Source organism: Mustela nigripes, chromosome 15 (assembly GCF_022355385.1).
Source record: "Mustela nigripes isolate SB6536 chromosome 15, MUSNIG.SB6536, whole genome shotgun sequence".
NCBI lineage: Eukaryota > Metazoa > Chordata > Mammalia > Carnivora > Mustelidae > Mustela > Mustela nigripes.
This window is the reverse complement of record NC_081571.1, coordinates 70,768,832-70,784,893: the sequence shown is the minus strand read 5'-3', so window position 1 is coordinate 70,784,893 and position 16,062 is coordinate 70,768,832. Positions and strand designations below refer to the sequence as shown.

The following is a 16,062-nucleotide window of genomic DNA, read 5'->3' as shown; positions in this document are numbered from 1 at the left end:
CCGCCCGGGTAAACGTGGATAAAATCCACAACAGCCCCTGCCTTTGCTTCCAAATGTTGGCATCTGCACCCAGCCTCAGACGGCCGCAATCCCAGTTCGCTCTCCGGGAGCCCAGACTTCCCTCCCCGCGTCCCGCAGCCTCCGCCCGAGAACCAGAGGCCGGATCGCAGGTCCGCCAGAGCGTCGGCCGCGGCGAGACTCGATCCGGCCCCGCCCGCACCTACGTGGCTCCAGGATCCAGCCCCGGGGGGCTCCCGGGACGGCGCGGGAGCGGGACGCGCATGCGCTCGCTGCCCGCCCGGCCCCGGCTCTGAGTAACGGACTCGAGCTCCCCCCACCGGAAGTGGGCGGCCGCGCGGCGGGAGGAGCCGGCGGTACGGTGGCGGCTGCGGGCTGTGGTCGCGGGGGTCCGAGGGGCTCGCGCTTCCCCCTCCGCGCCATGGCAAAGGCCGCGGACGTGGTGCGGCTGCTCCTGGGCTCCACGGCGCTGTGCTTCTCGCTGCTCGGCGCCCGGACGGCCTCGGCGTCCAAGGCGGTGACGGCCCACTTGGCCGCGAAGTGGCCCGAGACGCCGCTGCTGCTGGAGGCCAGGTGGGTGCGGGCCGGCCGCTCTCTGCCGAGCCCAGCGCGGAGGGAGGGTCGGCGGGGCTGCGGGCTCGCGGGTCCCTGCCGGCGCCTCGGACCCCGTCTCGCCGGCGGCCGGCCCTCCAGCTCCTTGCACCGCGGCTGCGGGCGCCCTCGTGCTGGGCGTCGGGGCATCCCCTCAGCCCCTGCGACCCCGTGCGCCGCACTCCCTGCCAATCCCCCCCCCCTCCCCCGCGCCGTTCCTACTTTGCCTCGCCCACGGTTTTCCAAACTTCGGGGCCTTTGTTTAACTAGTTTGGATTTCATTAGCGTTTACGAAAAGGATAGGAAGAGCGGGAGCTGGAGTGTGGCGTTTAATGCAGGCAACTTCCATGGACGCAGCGGTTCTTCTTAGGAGCCGGTACTGGGAGCACCGAGTTTCACAGCGACTCCACCGATCGGCTCCTGGGCTTCCTGCGCAGAAGGCAGCTTCCCACAACTCAGTTCTTCCCCGAGTGTCCTCCGCTGAAATTAGTTCATAGCACGTTGCAGAAAAAAAAAAAAAACTTAGAGCTATTGAATTTTGCTCTTAGTATTCTAGAAGTTAAAATTTGAAAGTTCCTTTCTTTAGTTAGCATGAACTTTTTAACACCAGTTTTTGACAGTTCGCCAAAGAAACAGCTTATGGTCCTAAGAAGAGCCCATCGCCTGACACTACACTGCATATTTAAGATACTAAAACAGTTTAATTGAGATATAATTAACTGTACATATTAGTTTCAGGTGTAGTAATATTCAGTATTTGTATATATTGTGAAATCATAGCCGTAAGTCTGGTTAACATCCATCACCTAATATAGGTACAAGTTTGGTTTATTTTTCTCATGTTGAGAACTTTTAACATCTCTTAATAACTTTCAAATATGCAGACCAGTACAGTTAACTCTAGTCACTATCCTATGCCTTATGTACCCATGACTTATTTTATAACTTAGTTTGTACTGGTTAAGCTTAAAAATAAGTTATTTTACCAGCAAAAATGGACTTTTTCAGGAATAACACAGAACTGCAATTAGGAACTATCAAATTATGGCAAAACCACAGGCAAGTCTAACAAAGGAGAGGGACGCTATTTTTTGGAGACTGAGAAAGCTTGGAGGGATAGTTTGGAACAAGAGCCTTTGGAGAAAAGCCAGAGCGGATATGATGAGTTTCTCTCTGGTTGAGTTGCAGGACTAATCAATTTCTTGTAGGAGATGCAAAATTCATCTTTCTCTGTTGGGGCCTGTAATTGATGATTCCTGTTGAAAATTTTCTGTTAGGAGTCTGCAATTGACAGTTCTTACTGTAATTGACGAGTGGTACAGCAGCCCCTTCTCCATCCCTAATCCACTTTAATGAAGTTTCTGTTTAATAATTTTTACATTTCACCCTTTTGATCAACATCTTTCCTTGAAAGCATCACTGACCAAAAGTCAGGTTTCATATTTAGTGGTGCTGTCTCTCAGTGCCAGAAAGGATCTTTCCCACTTATCTTGGCCAACATTGATGGAAAGTACATAGGTTTGGACACCGCTTAAAAGCCGCATTTGAGTAACAGGAAGGGAAGTGCTTCAGGAGTTTTCCTTCCTGACCATCTAAAGTCTGTGTGAATTCAAGACTTACTTGAATTCAAGTATTAGAAATCATCTCCTTATTGGGTACATCATTTTTATAAAAGTTTGATAGGCTACTAAATACAAAAATAATTACATAAAAACAGAAGAAGTAATTTCCAAATTGTATGATGGTTCTAAATGGGGCCCCTAGGTCAGAAAGTATCCAGCTGAAGATATATACTGGCACATAATCCGACTTAAGGGAGAAAAGTTCTCCCTATGGAGGCAAACCTGGAGTCCTGTATGCCTCCTGGAAGTCCCTATTTAAAGTAGCCATGAAGACAAAAGAATACGGTAAGAGCACACTGGAAGAATTAACCACGTGTCTTTGAGAGATTAAGTGCAGGTATAAACATGAAGCAATAACTAATGAAATTTTTGCAAAATAAGCAAAACTTCAAAAATAGTACTGTTATCTTGAAAGAACCATTTGAAAACAGATGTTATCCAGTCATACAGCCTGTGAGGTTGCAAATTCAGAAACCATGAATTTGAATAAGAATTCAGAATCAGATAATAGTGCAGATGAAAAACATTCGTAAATTCTGAATTTTCTAACCCTTCAGAGAAAGCAAGTGAAATTTAATTTGTAATGGGATCATGACGAGCCTGTTGCTGAAAGGCCATACTCAAGAGGTTTCTCCCTTTCACAAGGGTTTGGAAAATGCGCACAAGATTATTTCCTTTCTAAGAAAGATAGTAGAAGCAAACAGTGCAGAAAAGTTATACAGGCCTGGTCCAGACAAGCTGAGAAAACTGTATCGTGAGATGTGGTTTGCTTTCATTTGAGGAAATCTTTGCTTGGAGGTCCCCAGATGGTGTAGAGGTCCATTCAGGGTTTAATGATTTCTCTAGATTGTCCCATGAATCCAAGAGCCTATTCCTTGGAGTCTGGTGCCACAGGGATTAGCAGTTCCCGATAAGAGCCTTTCCAGCAAGATTGAGTAGTCTTTCTGGAGGTGCCTTTTTCTAGAGATGAAATCTCCAGTTTGCAAGATGTGATGCTTACTTAAGGTCATCATCTCGCAATGAAAAAGATCACTCTGCCTAATGTGGTTTTTCATAGAAGTAATTAGGCTTTTTCATTATTGAAGTATATCCCCTTTTATCTACTGTGGGCCAAAGGAGCTGTAGGAGCCAAGTGCATTGGACCTCCGTGACCATCTCAATGGAGGAGAGTTTGAGTTTCAAAGGGGTGGATTTAGAAGAACCAGTGGCAGTGCTCTTGGCGAAGGTATTTGGAGGATCTCAGCATATTTTGCCAATTGAGTCTTAATAGTGTTGTTAATATGCTCAACTCATGGAGAATCGAGGATGATCTACACAATGACATTGATAAAACTGGGCAAACAGCACAGACATCAAAGCACCTGCTCCTTAAAGTAGGCTCCCAATCACTGTGAAGTTTGAGAGGGTTCCCCCAGGTTCAGATCACTGTTCCCCAGGTACAGATCACTTTTCTAACAGAATTTTTAGCCATGATAAAAACAGCGGCCTCTCTGCAAGGGAAAGCTTCAGTCCACTGAGAAAACATATGGACCGTTACTGAAACTTCTGTCCATGCGATGGGAAAACACTGAAATCCATCTGTGCAAACAGGTTTCCCTGAATTGTGTTTTTGACAGGTGGGGCAAGTGAGGTAGCCCTTCTTGCAACCTCATTAATATGTCCCCACCAGTATTGGTTCATGAATACTGTCTTGTGTCAGTAGACCACAGTGGTTTAAGGCATGTATAGTGGTAAGTAGTAGGAACTTGGAAGATTTCTGGTAGGGCCAGATTGTTATTTGGTCCAAACCAGAGTTCTCTCTTTTTATTGAACCAACAATTATTAGATTTCCAATATTGTTTTCCCCTCTTGGGCAATTGTTAGGTATCTCCTCTTTTTTTTTTTTTTTTTTTTAAAGATTATTTATTGGATAGAGCGGGAGAATGTGCGCATGCTCACATGCAGAGGGGAGAGGCAGACTCCCTGCTCGGCGGGGAGCCCAGTGGGGGGGGTTGATCCCAGGACTCCAAGATCATGACTTTTTTAGTAAATCTTCTAGAAATTGAGCCATAAGAGAGAAATTTGGAATCCAGTTTCAACAATAGTCAGCCAGTTGAAAAAAACCTTATAATTGGCCTCAATTTTAGGTTTTTGGAAAGTTCAGAATGCAATGAAATCTCCCTAGATCTAGATGTAGTCCTTGTTTTGAGGGCAGGTGCCCCAAGTATCAAACCTGAGTTTGAGCAAACAAATTTGTCTTTGGAGTGTTTATTTCCCTTTAAAGCCAAAAGTTTTAACAGATGAATGCTGTCTTCCTATGAAGAGGTTTGAGAAGGAGAACGGAGAAGCAGATCATCTAGGTATTTTAACCAATTAGAGCCTGTAAAAAAAAACAACTTAACATCCAAATCAGCTTCTAAGGACTCTGTGAAACTGGGGGGCATTACTGTCCAGGTGTCTTTCCATTCTTCCTAAGTGAAAGCAAAAAGATACTGGTTGATCTTTATCAACCGGAATACTAAAGAATGCATTGTGTAGATGAGTTACAGTGAAAAATTTGCTGCCAGTGGGAGTGGATGTCCATGTATGGGTTAGGAACAGCAGGGTCCTGAGGGATAACAATGTCATTTGTTGTTCAGAGGTCCTTCACAAACCTCCATCCTTGGCCATTGGATTTCCTCATAGGTAAAATAGGCATATTATAGGGATAATAAGGCCTTGAGCTTTGTGATCTTCTGTCATGGTGCTTGAAAGGCTTCTTTACTTATAGGATATTCATTAATTCTCAGGAGAGGTTTTGAGGAATCTGAGTCTTGATGGGAGGCACACTATGAATTCTGCCAATACTAGTTGAAGATCTTGTCCATCAGGGATGGACCCAATAGGGCAAATGATCAGTGTCCTCGGACTCAGCAGTAGTGTTGTCAGAGTCAGAGCAAATAAAAGATGTCAAAGGTTCATTTAATTTACCTGGTTGCCTATTTTGATTACTGAGTTCAGATTCTAGAATTATTTCCCCTTTTGGGAGAAAGGAATTCTGGTGTATTTTTCTAAGAACTCTCAGCCCAATGAATGAAGAATGAGGAACGAAGGAGAAAGGTATGGGTATCAGAGTGCTTAGACAAAAGGGAGTAGGTTCAGAGATAGGAACCCATTGAGGTTTATTGGAGACCCCCCACTTTACTGCTCCAGGGCAGGGACTGCTTCATAGCCGGTGGGGGGGCGCTGAGCACCAAGAGTGTAGCTCTGGTATCAATGAGGACAGAGATGCATTCCCAGTCTGAAGGGTGGTTTCTCTGAGTTGATTAAGGAGGAGGACTGGGAGGAGCCTCTGTAGCTCCTTAGAGCCCTGTTCTTGGGAATTAGGAGGATCCTGGAGATACTGGCTAGGGGGCTGAAGGTACCAGGAGCTCCTAAGCCAAAAACAACTTTTTCCCCAATATCCTGGCTCTTTGCAAATACTAAAAATTAGTATGTTTTTTGTTTTGTTCAGGAGCTTTCATTTGCCAGAGATGAAAATGAAGAATTTTAAGAATTTTATTTTGGGGGCGGGGTAACACATCTAGGATGACTATATCTAGAATAAACATAGTTTCCCATTCAACCCTGTTCCTTTTAACTAAACGAGAATGCACTATAAACATAAAATTAAATGCTACCTACATGGATTCAGCATTTAAAGGAACATCAGAATTTAAGGACAATTTGGAGGTGATTGTAATAGTCATGAATGGGTTCCAGGCTTTTGTGTGCCATCCTAGATCAACAGTGATTTTGCTCAATCAACAGGCTTGAGAAAAGCTACTATACTTGCTCAGTGGAGATTTCCAGCAAGTGTTTTGCATCTCTCCAAAGGTTAGGTGTCTGTTTCTCTAAACCCCTTTCAGGATCTTCTCCATGGAGTAGTTTTATCCAGTGTTGGGCCCGAACTTCACCAACAAGCATGTAGACGAATTGATACAAATCTGAGAAACCAGGTTGCTAAGTTTGAACAACTATGCTCAATTCTTCAGCAAACCTATCGAGGTCCTCAGTCACTTTGGGGGGAAAAATAATTTCAGCTAGAGAATTAGAGGAGGGAAACTGAGGGTATAGAGGAGGGGCAGGCAGTATGGAAAGGAAGGAGGATGATGGTGAGGGAGGCAGAGTTTGAGCACAAGGTGGCGGCCGCATCTTGAGACAAGACGGCAGGGAGAAAAGCGAGACCTCAGAAACGATTGTGTCTTTGTAATTGTTTGCCTCAGCTAATCTAGAAATTGTATTTTTCTGAGAGGCAATTTTAGATTTCTGATAACCTTTGGAAGCTTCAAAACACCAATCCAAATAGGCATCCACACAGCTTTGACAATTTCAGAGCCATGGTGGCCCAGTTCAACCTTCAGAAAAGTGTTAGGGGAGATCAGATAATGGCCATTGCAGTTCTAAATTACTTTTGGTTAAGTCGCTGCATTTATTTAGAAATGTGGATGAAGAGGAATCATAGTTTTGTTTTTGTTTTTTTTTAAACATATTATTTGTTTCAGAGGTACAGGTCTGTGATTGATCAGTCTTACACAATTCACAGCACTCACCATAGCACACACCCTCCCCAGTGTCCATCACCCCACCACCCCATCCTTCCCACCCCGCTCTCCTCCAGCAACCCTCAGTTTATTTCCTGAGATTAAGAGTGTCTTATGGTTTATCTCCTTCTCTGGTTTCGTCTTGTTTCATTTTTCCCTCCCTTCCCCTATGATCCTCTTATTTCTCAAATTCCTCATGTCAGTGAGATCACATGATAATTGTCTTTCTCTCATTATTTCACTTAGTGTAATACCCTATAGTTCCATCCACGTTATTGCAAATGGCAAGATTTCATTTTTTAATGGCTGCATAATTGTGTGTATGTGTGTGTGTACACCACATCTTCCTTATCCGTTCATCTATTTATGGACATCTAGGTTCTTTCCATAGTTTGGCTATTGTAGACATTGCTGCTATAAACATTGGGGTGCACATGCCCGTTTGGATCATTACATTTGTATCTTTGAGGTAAATACCCAGTAGTGCAATTGCTGGGTTGTAGGGTAACTCTATTTTCAACTTTTTGAGAAAAGTCTATAGTGTTTTCCAGAGTAGCTGCCCCAGCTTGCATTCCCACCAGCAATGTAGGAGGGTTCCCCTTTCTCTGCATCCTGTCATTTCCTGACTGGTTACCTTTAGCCATTTTGATGGGTGTGAGGTGGTATCTCATTGTGGTTTTGATTTGTATTTCCTTGATGCCAAGTGATTTTGAGTACTTTTTCATGTGTCCATTGACCATTTGGATGTCTTCTTTGTAGAAATGTCTGTTCATGTCTTCTGTCCACTTCTTGATTGGATTATTTGTTCTTTGGGTGTTGAGTTTGTGAAGTTCTTTATAGATTTTGGATACTAGCCCTTTATCTGCTATGTCATTTGCAAATATCTTCTCCCATTCTTTGGGCTGACTCTTAGTTTTGTTGACTGTTTCCTTTGCTGTGCAAAAGCTTTTGATCTTGATGAAGTTCCAATGGTTCATTTTGCCCTTGCTTCCCTTGCCTTTGGTGATGTTTTTAGGAAGAAGTTGCTGTGGCAAAGGTCGAAGAGTTGCTTCCTGTGGTCTCCTCAATGATTTTGATGGATCCGTGTCTCACATTGAGGTCTTTCATCTATTTTGAATTTATTTTTGTGTATGGTAAAAAGAAATGGTCCAGTTTCATTCTTCTGCATGTAGCTGTCCAGTTTTCCCAAGACCATTTGTTAGAGACTTTTTTCCATTGGACCTCCTTTCCTGCTTTGTCAAAGATCAGTTGACCGTAGAGTTGAGGGTCCATCTCTGGGCTCTCTGTTCTGTTCCATTGATCTGTGTTTCTGTTTTTGTGCCAGTACCATACTGTCTTGTTGATTACAGCTTTGTAATAGAGCTGCAAGTCCAGAATTGTGATGCCACCAGCTCTGGTTTTCTTTTTCAACAGTCCTCTGACTATTTGGGGTCTTTTCTGGTTCCATATGGATTTTGGAATTATTTGTTCCATTTCTTTGAAAAAAGTTGCTGGTATTTTGTTAGGGATTGCATTAAATGTGTAGATTGCTTAGGTAATATAGACATTACTTGTTTTTCCAATCCACGAACATGGAAAGTTTTTCCATTTCTTTGTGTCTACCTCAATTTCTTTCATGAGTATTCTATAGTTTTCTGAGTACAGATTCTTTGCCTCTTTGGTCAGACATATTCCTAGGTATCTTATGATTTTGGGTGCAGTTATAAATGGGATAGACTCCTTAATTTCTATTTCCTCTGTCTTGTTGGTGGTGTAGAGAAATGCAACTGATTTCTGTGCATTGATTTTATGTCCTGACACTTTACTGAATTCCTGTTTGAGTTCTAGCAGTTTTGGGGTGGAGCCTTTTGGGTTTTCCACATAAAGTATCATATCAACTACAAAGAGTGAGAGTTTGACTTCTTTTTTGCCAATTTGGATGCCTTTTATTTCTTTTTGCTGTCTGATTGCTGAGGCTAGGACTTCTGTTACTGTATTGAATAGCAGTGGTGATAGTGGTCATCCCTGCCGTGTTCCTGACCTTAGGAGAAAAACTCTGTTTTTCTGCATTGAGAATGGTATTTGCTCTGGGTTTTTCATAGATGGCTTTAATGTTATTGAGGTATGTACCCTCTATGCCTACACTGTGTAGAATTTTGATCAAGAAAGGATGCTGTACTTTGTCAAATGCTTTTTCAGCATCTATTGAGAGTATCATATGTTTCTTGTTCTTTCTCTTTCTCTTGTTAAAGTATTGTATCACATTGATTGCTTTGCAGATGTTGAACCAACTTTGCAGCCCAAGAATAAATCCCACTTGGTTGTGGTGAATAATCCCTTTAATGTACTGTTGGATCCTATTGGCTAGTATTTTGGTGAGAATTTTTGCATCTGTGTTCTTCAGGGTTATTGGTCTGTAATTCTCCTTTTTGATGGGGTCTTTGTCTGGTTTGGGGATCAAGGTAATGCTGGCCTCATAAAGTGAGTTTAGTTTTCCTTCCATTTCTATTTTTTGGAACAGTTTCAGGAGAATAGATATTAGTTCTTTTTTAAATGTTTGGCAGAATTCCCCCTGGGAAGCTGTCTGGCCCTGGGCTCTTGTTTTTTGGGAGATTTTTGAGGACTGCTTCAATGTCCTAACTGGTTATGGGTCTGTTCAGGTCTTCTATTGCTTCCTGGTTCAGTTGTGGTACTTTATACGTCTCTAGGAATGCATCCATTTCTTCCAAATTGTCTAATTTGCTGGCATATAGTTGCTCTTAATATATTCTTATAATTGTATTTCTTTGGTGTTGACTGTTACCTCTCCTCTTTCTTTCATGGTTTTATTAACTTGGGTCCTTTCTCTTTTTGATAAGTCTGTCCAGGGGTTTATCAATCTTATTAATTCTTTCAAAGAACCAGTTTCCTAGTTCCGTTGATCTGTTCTACTGTTCTTTTGGTTTCTCTTTCATTGCTTTCTTCTCTGATCTTTATTATCTCTCTTCTCCCACTGGAGTGGAGAGAAGTCTTTATTTGCTGTTCTTTCTCCAGCTCCTTTAGGAGTACGGTTAGGTATGTATTTGAGACCTTTGTTGTTTCTTGAGAAAGGCTTGTCTCGCTATATACTTTTCTCTCAGGAACACCTTTGCTGCATCCCATAGATTTTGAACAGTTTTGTTTTAATTTTCATTTGTTTCCATGAGTTTTTTCAATTCTTCTTTAATTTCCTGGTTGACCCATTCATTCTTTAGTAGGGTGCTGTTTAACATCCATGTATTTGAGTTCTTTCCAACTTTCCTTTTGTGGTTGAGTTCTAGTTTCAAAGCACTGTGGTCTGAAAATACGCAGGGAATTTTCCCAATGATCCCAATCTTTTGGTACCAGCTGAGACCTGATTTGTGGTTCGGGATGTGATCTATTCTGGAGAATGTTCCACGTGCACTAGAGGAGATTGTGTATTTTGTTGCTTTGGGATGGAATGTTCTGAATATATCTGTGATGTCCATCTGGTCCAGTGTGTCATTTAAGGCCTTTATTTCCTTGTTGATCTTTTGCTTAGATGATCTGTTCATTTCAGTGAGGGGGGGTGTTAAAGTCCCCTACTATTGTTGTATTACTGTCCGTGTGTTTCTTTGCTTTTGTTATTAATTGGCTTATATAATTGGCTCCTCCTATGTTAGAGACATAGATATTTAAAATTGTTAGCTCTTCTTGTGGGACAGACACTTTAAGTATGATATAGTGTCTTCCTCGTCACTTATTATAGTCTTTGGCTTAAAATCTAATTTATCTGATACAAGGATTGCCAACCTAGTTTTCTTCTGATGTCCATTAGCATGGTAAATTGTTTTCCACCCCCTCACTTTAAATCTGGAGGTGTCTTTGGGTCTAAAATGAGTTTCTTATAGACAGCATACCAATGGGTCTTGTTTTTTAATTCATTCTGATACACTGTGTCTTTTGATTGGGGCATTTAGTCCATTTACATTCAGGGTAACTATTGAAAGATACGAATTTAGTGGTATTGTATTGCCTGTAAGGTGACTGTTACTGCATATTGTCTCTAATCCTTTCTGATCTGTTACTTTTTAGGCTGTCTCTTTGCTTAGAGGATCCCTTTTAATATTTCCTCGAGGGCTGGTTTGGTGTTGCCAAATTCTTTTAGTTTTTATTTGTCCTGGAAGCTTTTTATCTTTCCTTCTATTTACAACAACAGCCTATCTGGATATAGTGTTCTTAGCAACATATTTTCCTTGCTTAGTGTTCTGAATATATGCCAGTCCCCTCTGACCTGGTAGGTCTCTGTGTATAGGACTGTTGCCATTCTAATATTTCTACCATTGTATGTTACAGATCTCTTGTCCTGAGCTGCTTTCAGGATTTTCTCTTTGTCACTGAGAAAGAGAAAGTATTAGATGACGGAGTGTGGACCTGTTTTAACTGATTTTGAGAGGATTTCTCTGTGCTTCCTGGATTTTGATGCTTGTTCCCTTCACCAAATTAGGGGTTCTCTGCTACCGATATACCTTCTGTCCCCCTATTTTTCTTCTGGGATCCCAATTGTTCTAATATTGTTTTGCCTTATGGTATCACTTATCTCTCGAATTCTCCCCTTGTGATCCAGTAGTTGTTTATCTCTCTTTTTCTCAGCTTCTTTATTCTCCATCATTTGGTCTTCTATATCACTAATTCTCTTTTGTGCCTCATTTATCCTAGCAGTTAGAGCGTCCATTTTTTTATCGCACCTTATTAATAACCTATTTGATTTTTTACTTGGTTAGATTTTAGTTTTTATTTCACCAGAAAGGGATTCTTTGGTATCTTCTATGCATTTTTCAAGCCCAACTAGTATCTTTATAATCATCATTCTGAACTCTAGTTCTGGCATCTTACTAATGCCCATAATGATTAGGTCCCTGGCATTCGTTACTGCCTCTTGTTCTTTTTTCAGGCAGGGGGCACAGGGAGGCTGAGAATAGATGAATGAGAGAACAAAATGCTAGAAGGGTAGCAACAACCCCAGAAAAATATACACTAAACAAATCAGAAGAGACCCAAAACTGGGGGGAAAAGAAAGGAAAAAAAAAATATATGATCAGAAGATGTCTACATGACTTAGTCGGTTGAGCTGCTGCCTTCGGCTCGGTTCATGATCCTGGGGTCCAGGGATCAAGTCCTCCGTCAGGCTCCTTGCTCAGGGGGAGCCTGCTTCTCTCTGCCTCTGCCTGCCACTCTGCCTGCTTGTGTGTGTGTGCGCTCTCTCTCCCTGACAAATAAATAAATAAATAAATAAAATCTTAAAAAAAAAAAAAAAAGAATATGATCAGGCTGGTGAATAGAACAGAGCCACACACTAGATTTTGGCTATATTTCGGTCAGTTAGGAGAAACTTCGTCCCAAAATTTTAAAGAAAGAAAAACATATATAGTCACAGAAATAAGAGTAAATGCAATGAAGGGATGGAATATGACTGTAAAAATGAAAATTTAAGAAGTTTTAAAAAGGAATTGACAGGATGTTAAGATTGGAAAGAAGAAAAATTTTTTAAAAAATAGAAAAAAAAAACTAAAGAAAATTTTAAAAATTTACTTTGAAAGACTAAAGAATCACAGGGGAAAAAGCCATGAATTCTATGTGCAGTATTCCCTTAGTATTGGTGTTTTGCAGTTCTCATTGATTGGTAAACTTGGTCTTGGTTCTTGCTGATCTCCTTGGAGAAGGCCCTGTTGCAGAGATTCTCAACTGTCTTTGCCCTAGGCAGAACTGCACTGCCCTTGCTGGGGGCCAAGCTAAGTAATTTGCTCGGGTTTGCTCTCGGGACCTTTTGTTCCTGAAGCCTTTCCGTGCAGCTTTGGAGGATGAGATTGAAAATGGTAGCCTCCGATCTTGGGGGCCCTACTCCTCAGTGTGCCCTCAGAAAAACAGTCAATCGTGCCTGTCTCCCTGGTCTCTGGCTGCACTTTGTGCTCATCCAGCATGTGACCAAGCATTTCTTTCTCTGGCTCATGACCCTGGGTAGAGTTTCCAAACCCAGCAGATTCCTCCAGTATTCTCCCCTGCCACTCCTCCCGCAGGAGGAAGGGGGAGTCTCTCTGGATCTGCTACTTGTTGGATCCCTGCTCGAAGAGCAGTGGCCCGACTGTGCCGCAGATGATGGTTTATAGCAGCCCCGAGCTGAGAGCCCACTCTGTCTCAGCCCACTCTCAGCCCTCTCTGACAGAGAGGCTCTCTTTGCAGTCAGCTGCCCTGCTCTTGTACCTGAGAGCTCTGCTCCACTCAGGCACCCTTGGTCTTTCTGTGGCCCCAATGGTCCTGAGACCACACTGTCCCAGTGAGGGTTCCAACCCCTCCACTTAGCCACTGGACTGATGTCCCTCAGTGGAGCAGACTTCTAAAAGTTCTGATTTTGTGCTCCACTTGCTGGGATCCGGCTGATGGAGGCTCCCTCTGCCCGCGGTTTATCCTCCCATATATAGCCTCGGATTCACTTCTCTGCCCATCCTACCTTCCAGAAAGTGGTCACTTTTCTGTTCATAGAATTGCTGCTATTCTTTTCTTCGATCTCCTGTTGAGTTTGTCGGTATTCAGAATGGTTTGATAACTATCTAGCTGAATTCCTGGGGCCAGACGAAATATAGATCTCTTACTCCTCTGCATCTTGCTCCTCTTTGGGACCATAGTTTTAAACACAAAACAACCAGGGTCCCAAAATCAGGAGCAGGGTGGGGGAGCTCAAAGCATTTTGATGTTTGGTATCCCATTTTGTAAGTCTTTTTCTAAAGGAGAAAAAAAAATTCCTAAATAGCACAGTTTCAACAGTAAATGCCTGTTGCAGATGGAGTCAAACTACAAGCCAACGTAGTTCTAGTAGGAATAGTCCAGTGTCAATAAGGAGTCAGATCAAAGACTTGCACAGTTCCAGTGAACAATCTGGTTCTGAAAAGGAGCTGAACTAATCAAAGGTAGCACAGGGTTCCAATAGGAACAGGTTGGTTCCAAAAGGAATTGGACTACAGGCTAGTGTAGTTTCAACAGGAGTGTTCTAATCCCAAAAAGGAATTGGACCGAAGGCCAACACAAGGTGTGGTTCCAACAGGAACAGTTTGGTTCTTCAAAAGGAGATCAAAAGCCAAATGAGTACTCTTAGAAAGAACAAGGCCTTAAAATTCCAAAGAAAAGCTTGGAGAGCTCAAACACAAACAGAGCATGGCTAGCAGTCCAGGAGAAAGCTTACCCTCAAACTCCAAGATGGGCAAGAAAACTGGGAACCAAGTTGGCTTTGTGGATATGGGCCCTGTTTGCTCACCAGCCCCAGATTGTTAGGGGTCATCTCTGGATCCTACCTCCGATCACTAAATAATGTTAATCTTAAAACAGTTATTTTACCAAGAAAATTCGGTTTCCTCAGGAATAACAGAATTGCAATTAGGGACAAACAAACAATGGCAAAACCTACGGCAAGTCTAACAAATGAAGGAGAGGATTGTTATTTTATATAAAGGAAATTGAAAGGGGTTGTTTTGAAGGGAAGTCTGTTGGAGAAAAGCAGGAATTCAGGGTGATGATGGTTTCTCATTGGCTGAATTGCAGAGGTAATCAATTTCTTGTAGGCGATGCAAGGGACCTCTTTCCCTCTTGGGCCTGTAATTGAGGATTCTGTCCTATTGAAGATTATTCTATTAGAGGTCTGTAATTGACATTGAGTGGTACAGCTCCCCCTTTTAGCTTCTTCTGGTATTTCCCCTCACCCCTGTTAGTGAGGTTTCCCTTTTTTTTTTTTTCAAGATTTTATTTATTTATTTGACAGAGATCACAAGTAGGCAGAGAGGCAGACAGGAAAGAAAGCAGGCTCCCCACTGAGCAGAGAGCCCAATGGGGGCTCAATCCTGGGATCATAACCCGAGCCAAAGGCAGAGACTTTAACCCACTTCAGTGCACCCAAGGATTCCCTTTATTAATTTTCACATACTTTTTGACCACCTCCACCCATTTCACCCATCCAGTGCCTGCCTCTTGCAACCACCAATTTGTTCTCTGTAAAGGAGCTTTTTTTTTTTTTTTTTTTTTTTTTAAGATTCTAAGGTTCTCAACAAGATCCTAGCAAACAGGATCCAACAGCACATTAAGAAGATTATCCACCATGACCAGGTGGGATTCATCCCTGGGCTACAAGGATGGTTCAACATTTGCAAATCAATCAATGTGATAGAACAAATTAATAAGAGAAGAGAGAAGAACCACGTGGTCCTCTCAATCGATGCAGAAAAAGCATTTGACAAAATCCAGCATCAAAATGCTTCAAAGTATAGGGATAGAGGGAACATTCCTGAACTTCATCAAATCTATCTATGAAAGACCCACAGCAAATATCATCCTCAATGGGAAAAAGCTTGTAGCCTTCCCGTTGAGATCAGGAACACAACAAGGATGCCCACTTTCACCACTCTTGTTCAACATAGTATTAGAAGTTCTAGCAACAGCAATCAGACAACAAAGAGAAATAAAAGGTATCCAAATTGGCAATGAAGAAGTCAAACTCTCTTTCTTTGAAGATGACATGATTCTTTATATGGAAAACCCAAAAGACTCCACCCCTAAACTACTAGAATTCATACAGCAATTCAGCAACATGGCAGGATACAAAGTCAATGTACAGAAATCAGTCGCTTTCTTATACACTAAGAATGAAAATACAGAAAGGGAAATTAGAAAATCGATTCCATTTACTATAGCACCAAGAACCATAAGATACCCGGGAATAAACCTGACCAAAGAGATAAAGGAACTGTACTCGAGGAACTACAGAACACTCGTGAAAGGAATTGAAGACACAAAAAGATGGAAGACCATTCCATGCTCTTGGATCGGAAGAATAAACATTGTTAAAATGTCTATACTGCCTAGAGCAATATATACTTTTAATGCCATTCCGATCAAAATTCCCCTGGTATTTTTCAAAGAGCTGGAGCAAATAATCCAAAAATTTGTATGGAATCAGAAGAGACCCTGAATCACTAAGGAAATACAAAAATAAAACTAGGGGCATCATGTTACCTGATTTCAAGTGTTACTACAAAGCTCTGATCACCAAGACAGCATGGTACTGGCATAAAAACAGACACATAGACCAGTGGAACAGAGTAGAGAGCCCAGATATGGCCCTCAACTCTATGGTCAAATAATCTTTGACAAAACAGGAAAAAATATACAGTGGAAATAAGACAGTCTTCAATAAATGGTGCTGGGAAAACTGGGCAGCTATATGTAGAAGAATGAAACTCGACCATTCTCTTACACCGTACACAAAGATAAACTCAAAATGGATTCCT

General features: G+C 42.1%; 1 protein-coding gene across 1 annotated transcript in view; it reads left to right on the top strand.

The window, feature by feature from the left end:
- The first annotated feature begins 327 nt into the window (after window positions 1-327).
- Window positions 328-16,062, top strand: part of UGGT2 (UDP-glucose glycoprotein glucosyltransferase 2) — a 186,389-nt gene continuing 170,654 nt past the window's right edge. Inside the window, exon 1 of the mRNA XM_059377462.1 lies at window positions 328-591. Coding sequence (XP_059233445.1) covers window positions 440-591 — 152 coding nt within the window. The 5' untranslated portion in view covers window positions 328-439. The remainder of the gene's footprint in view (window positions 592-16,062) is intronic.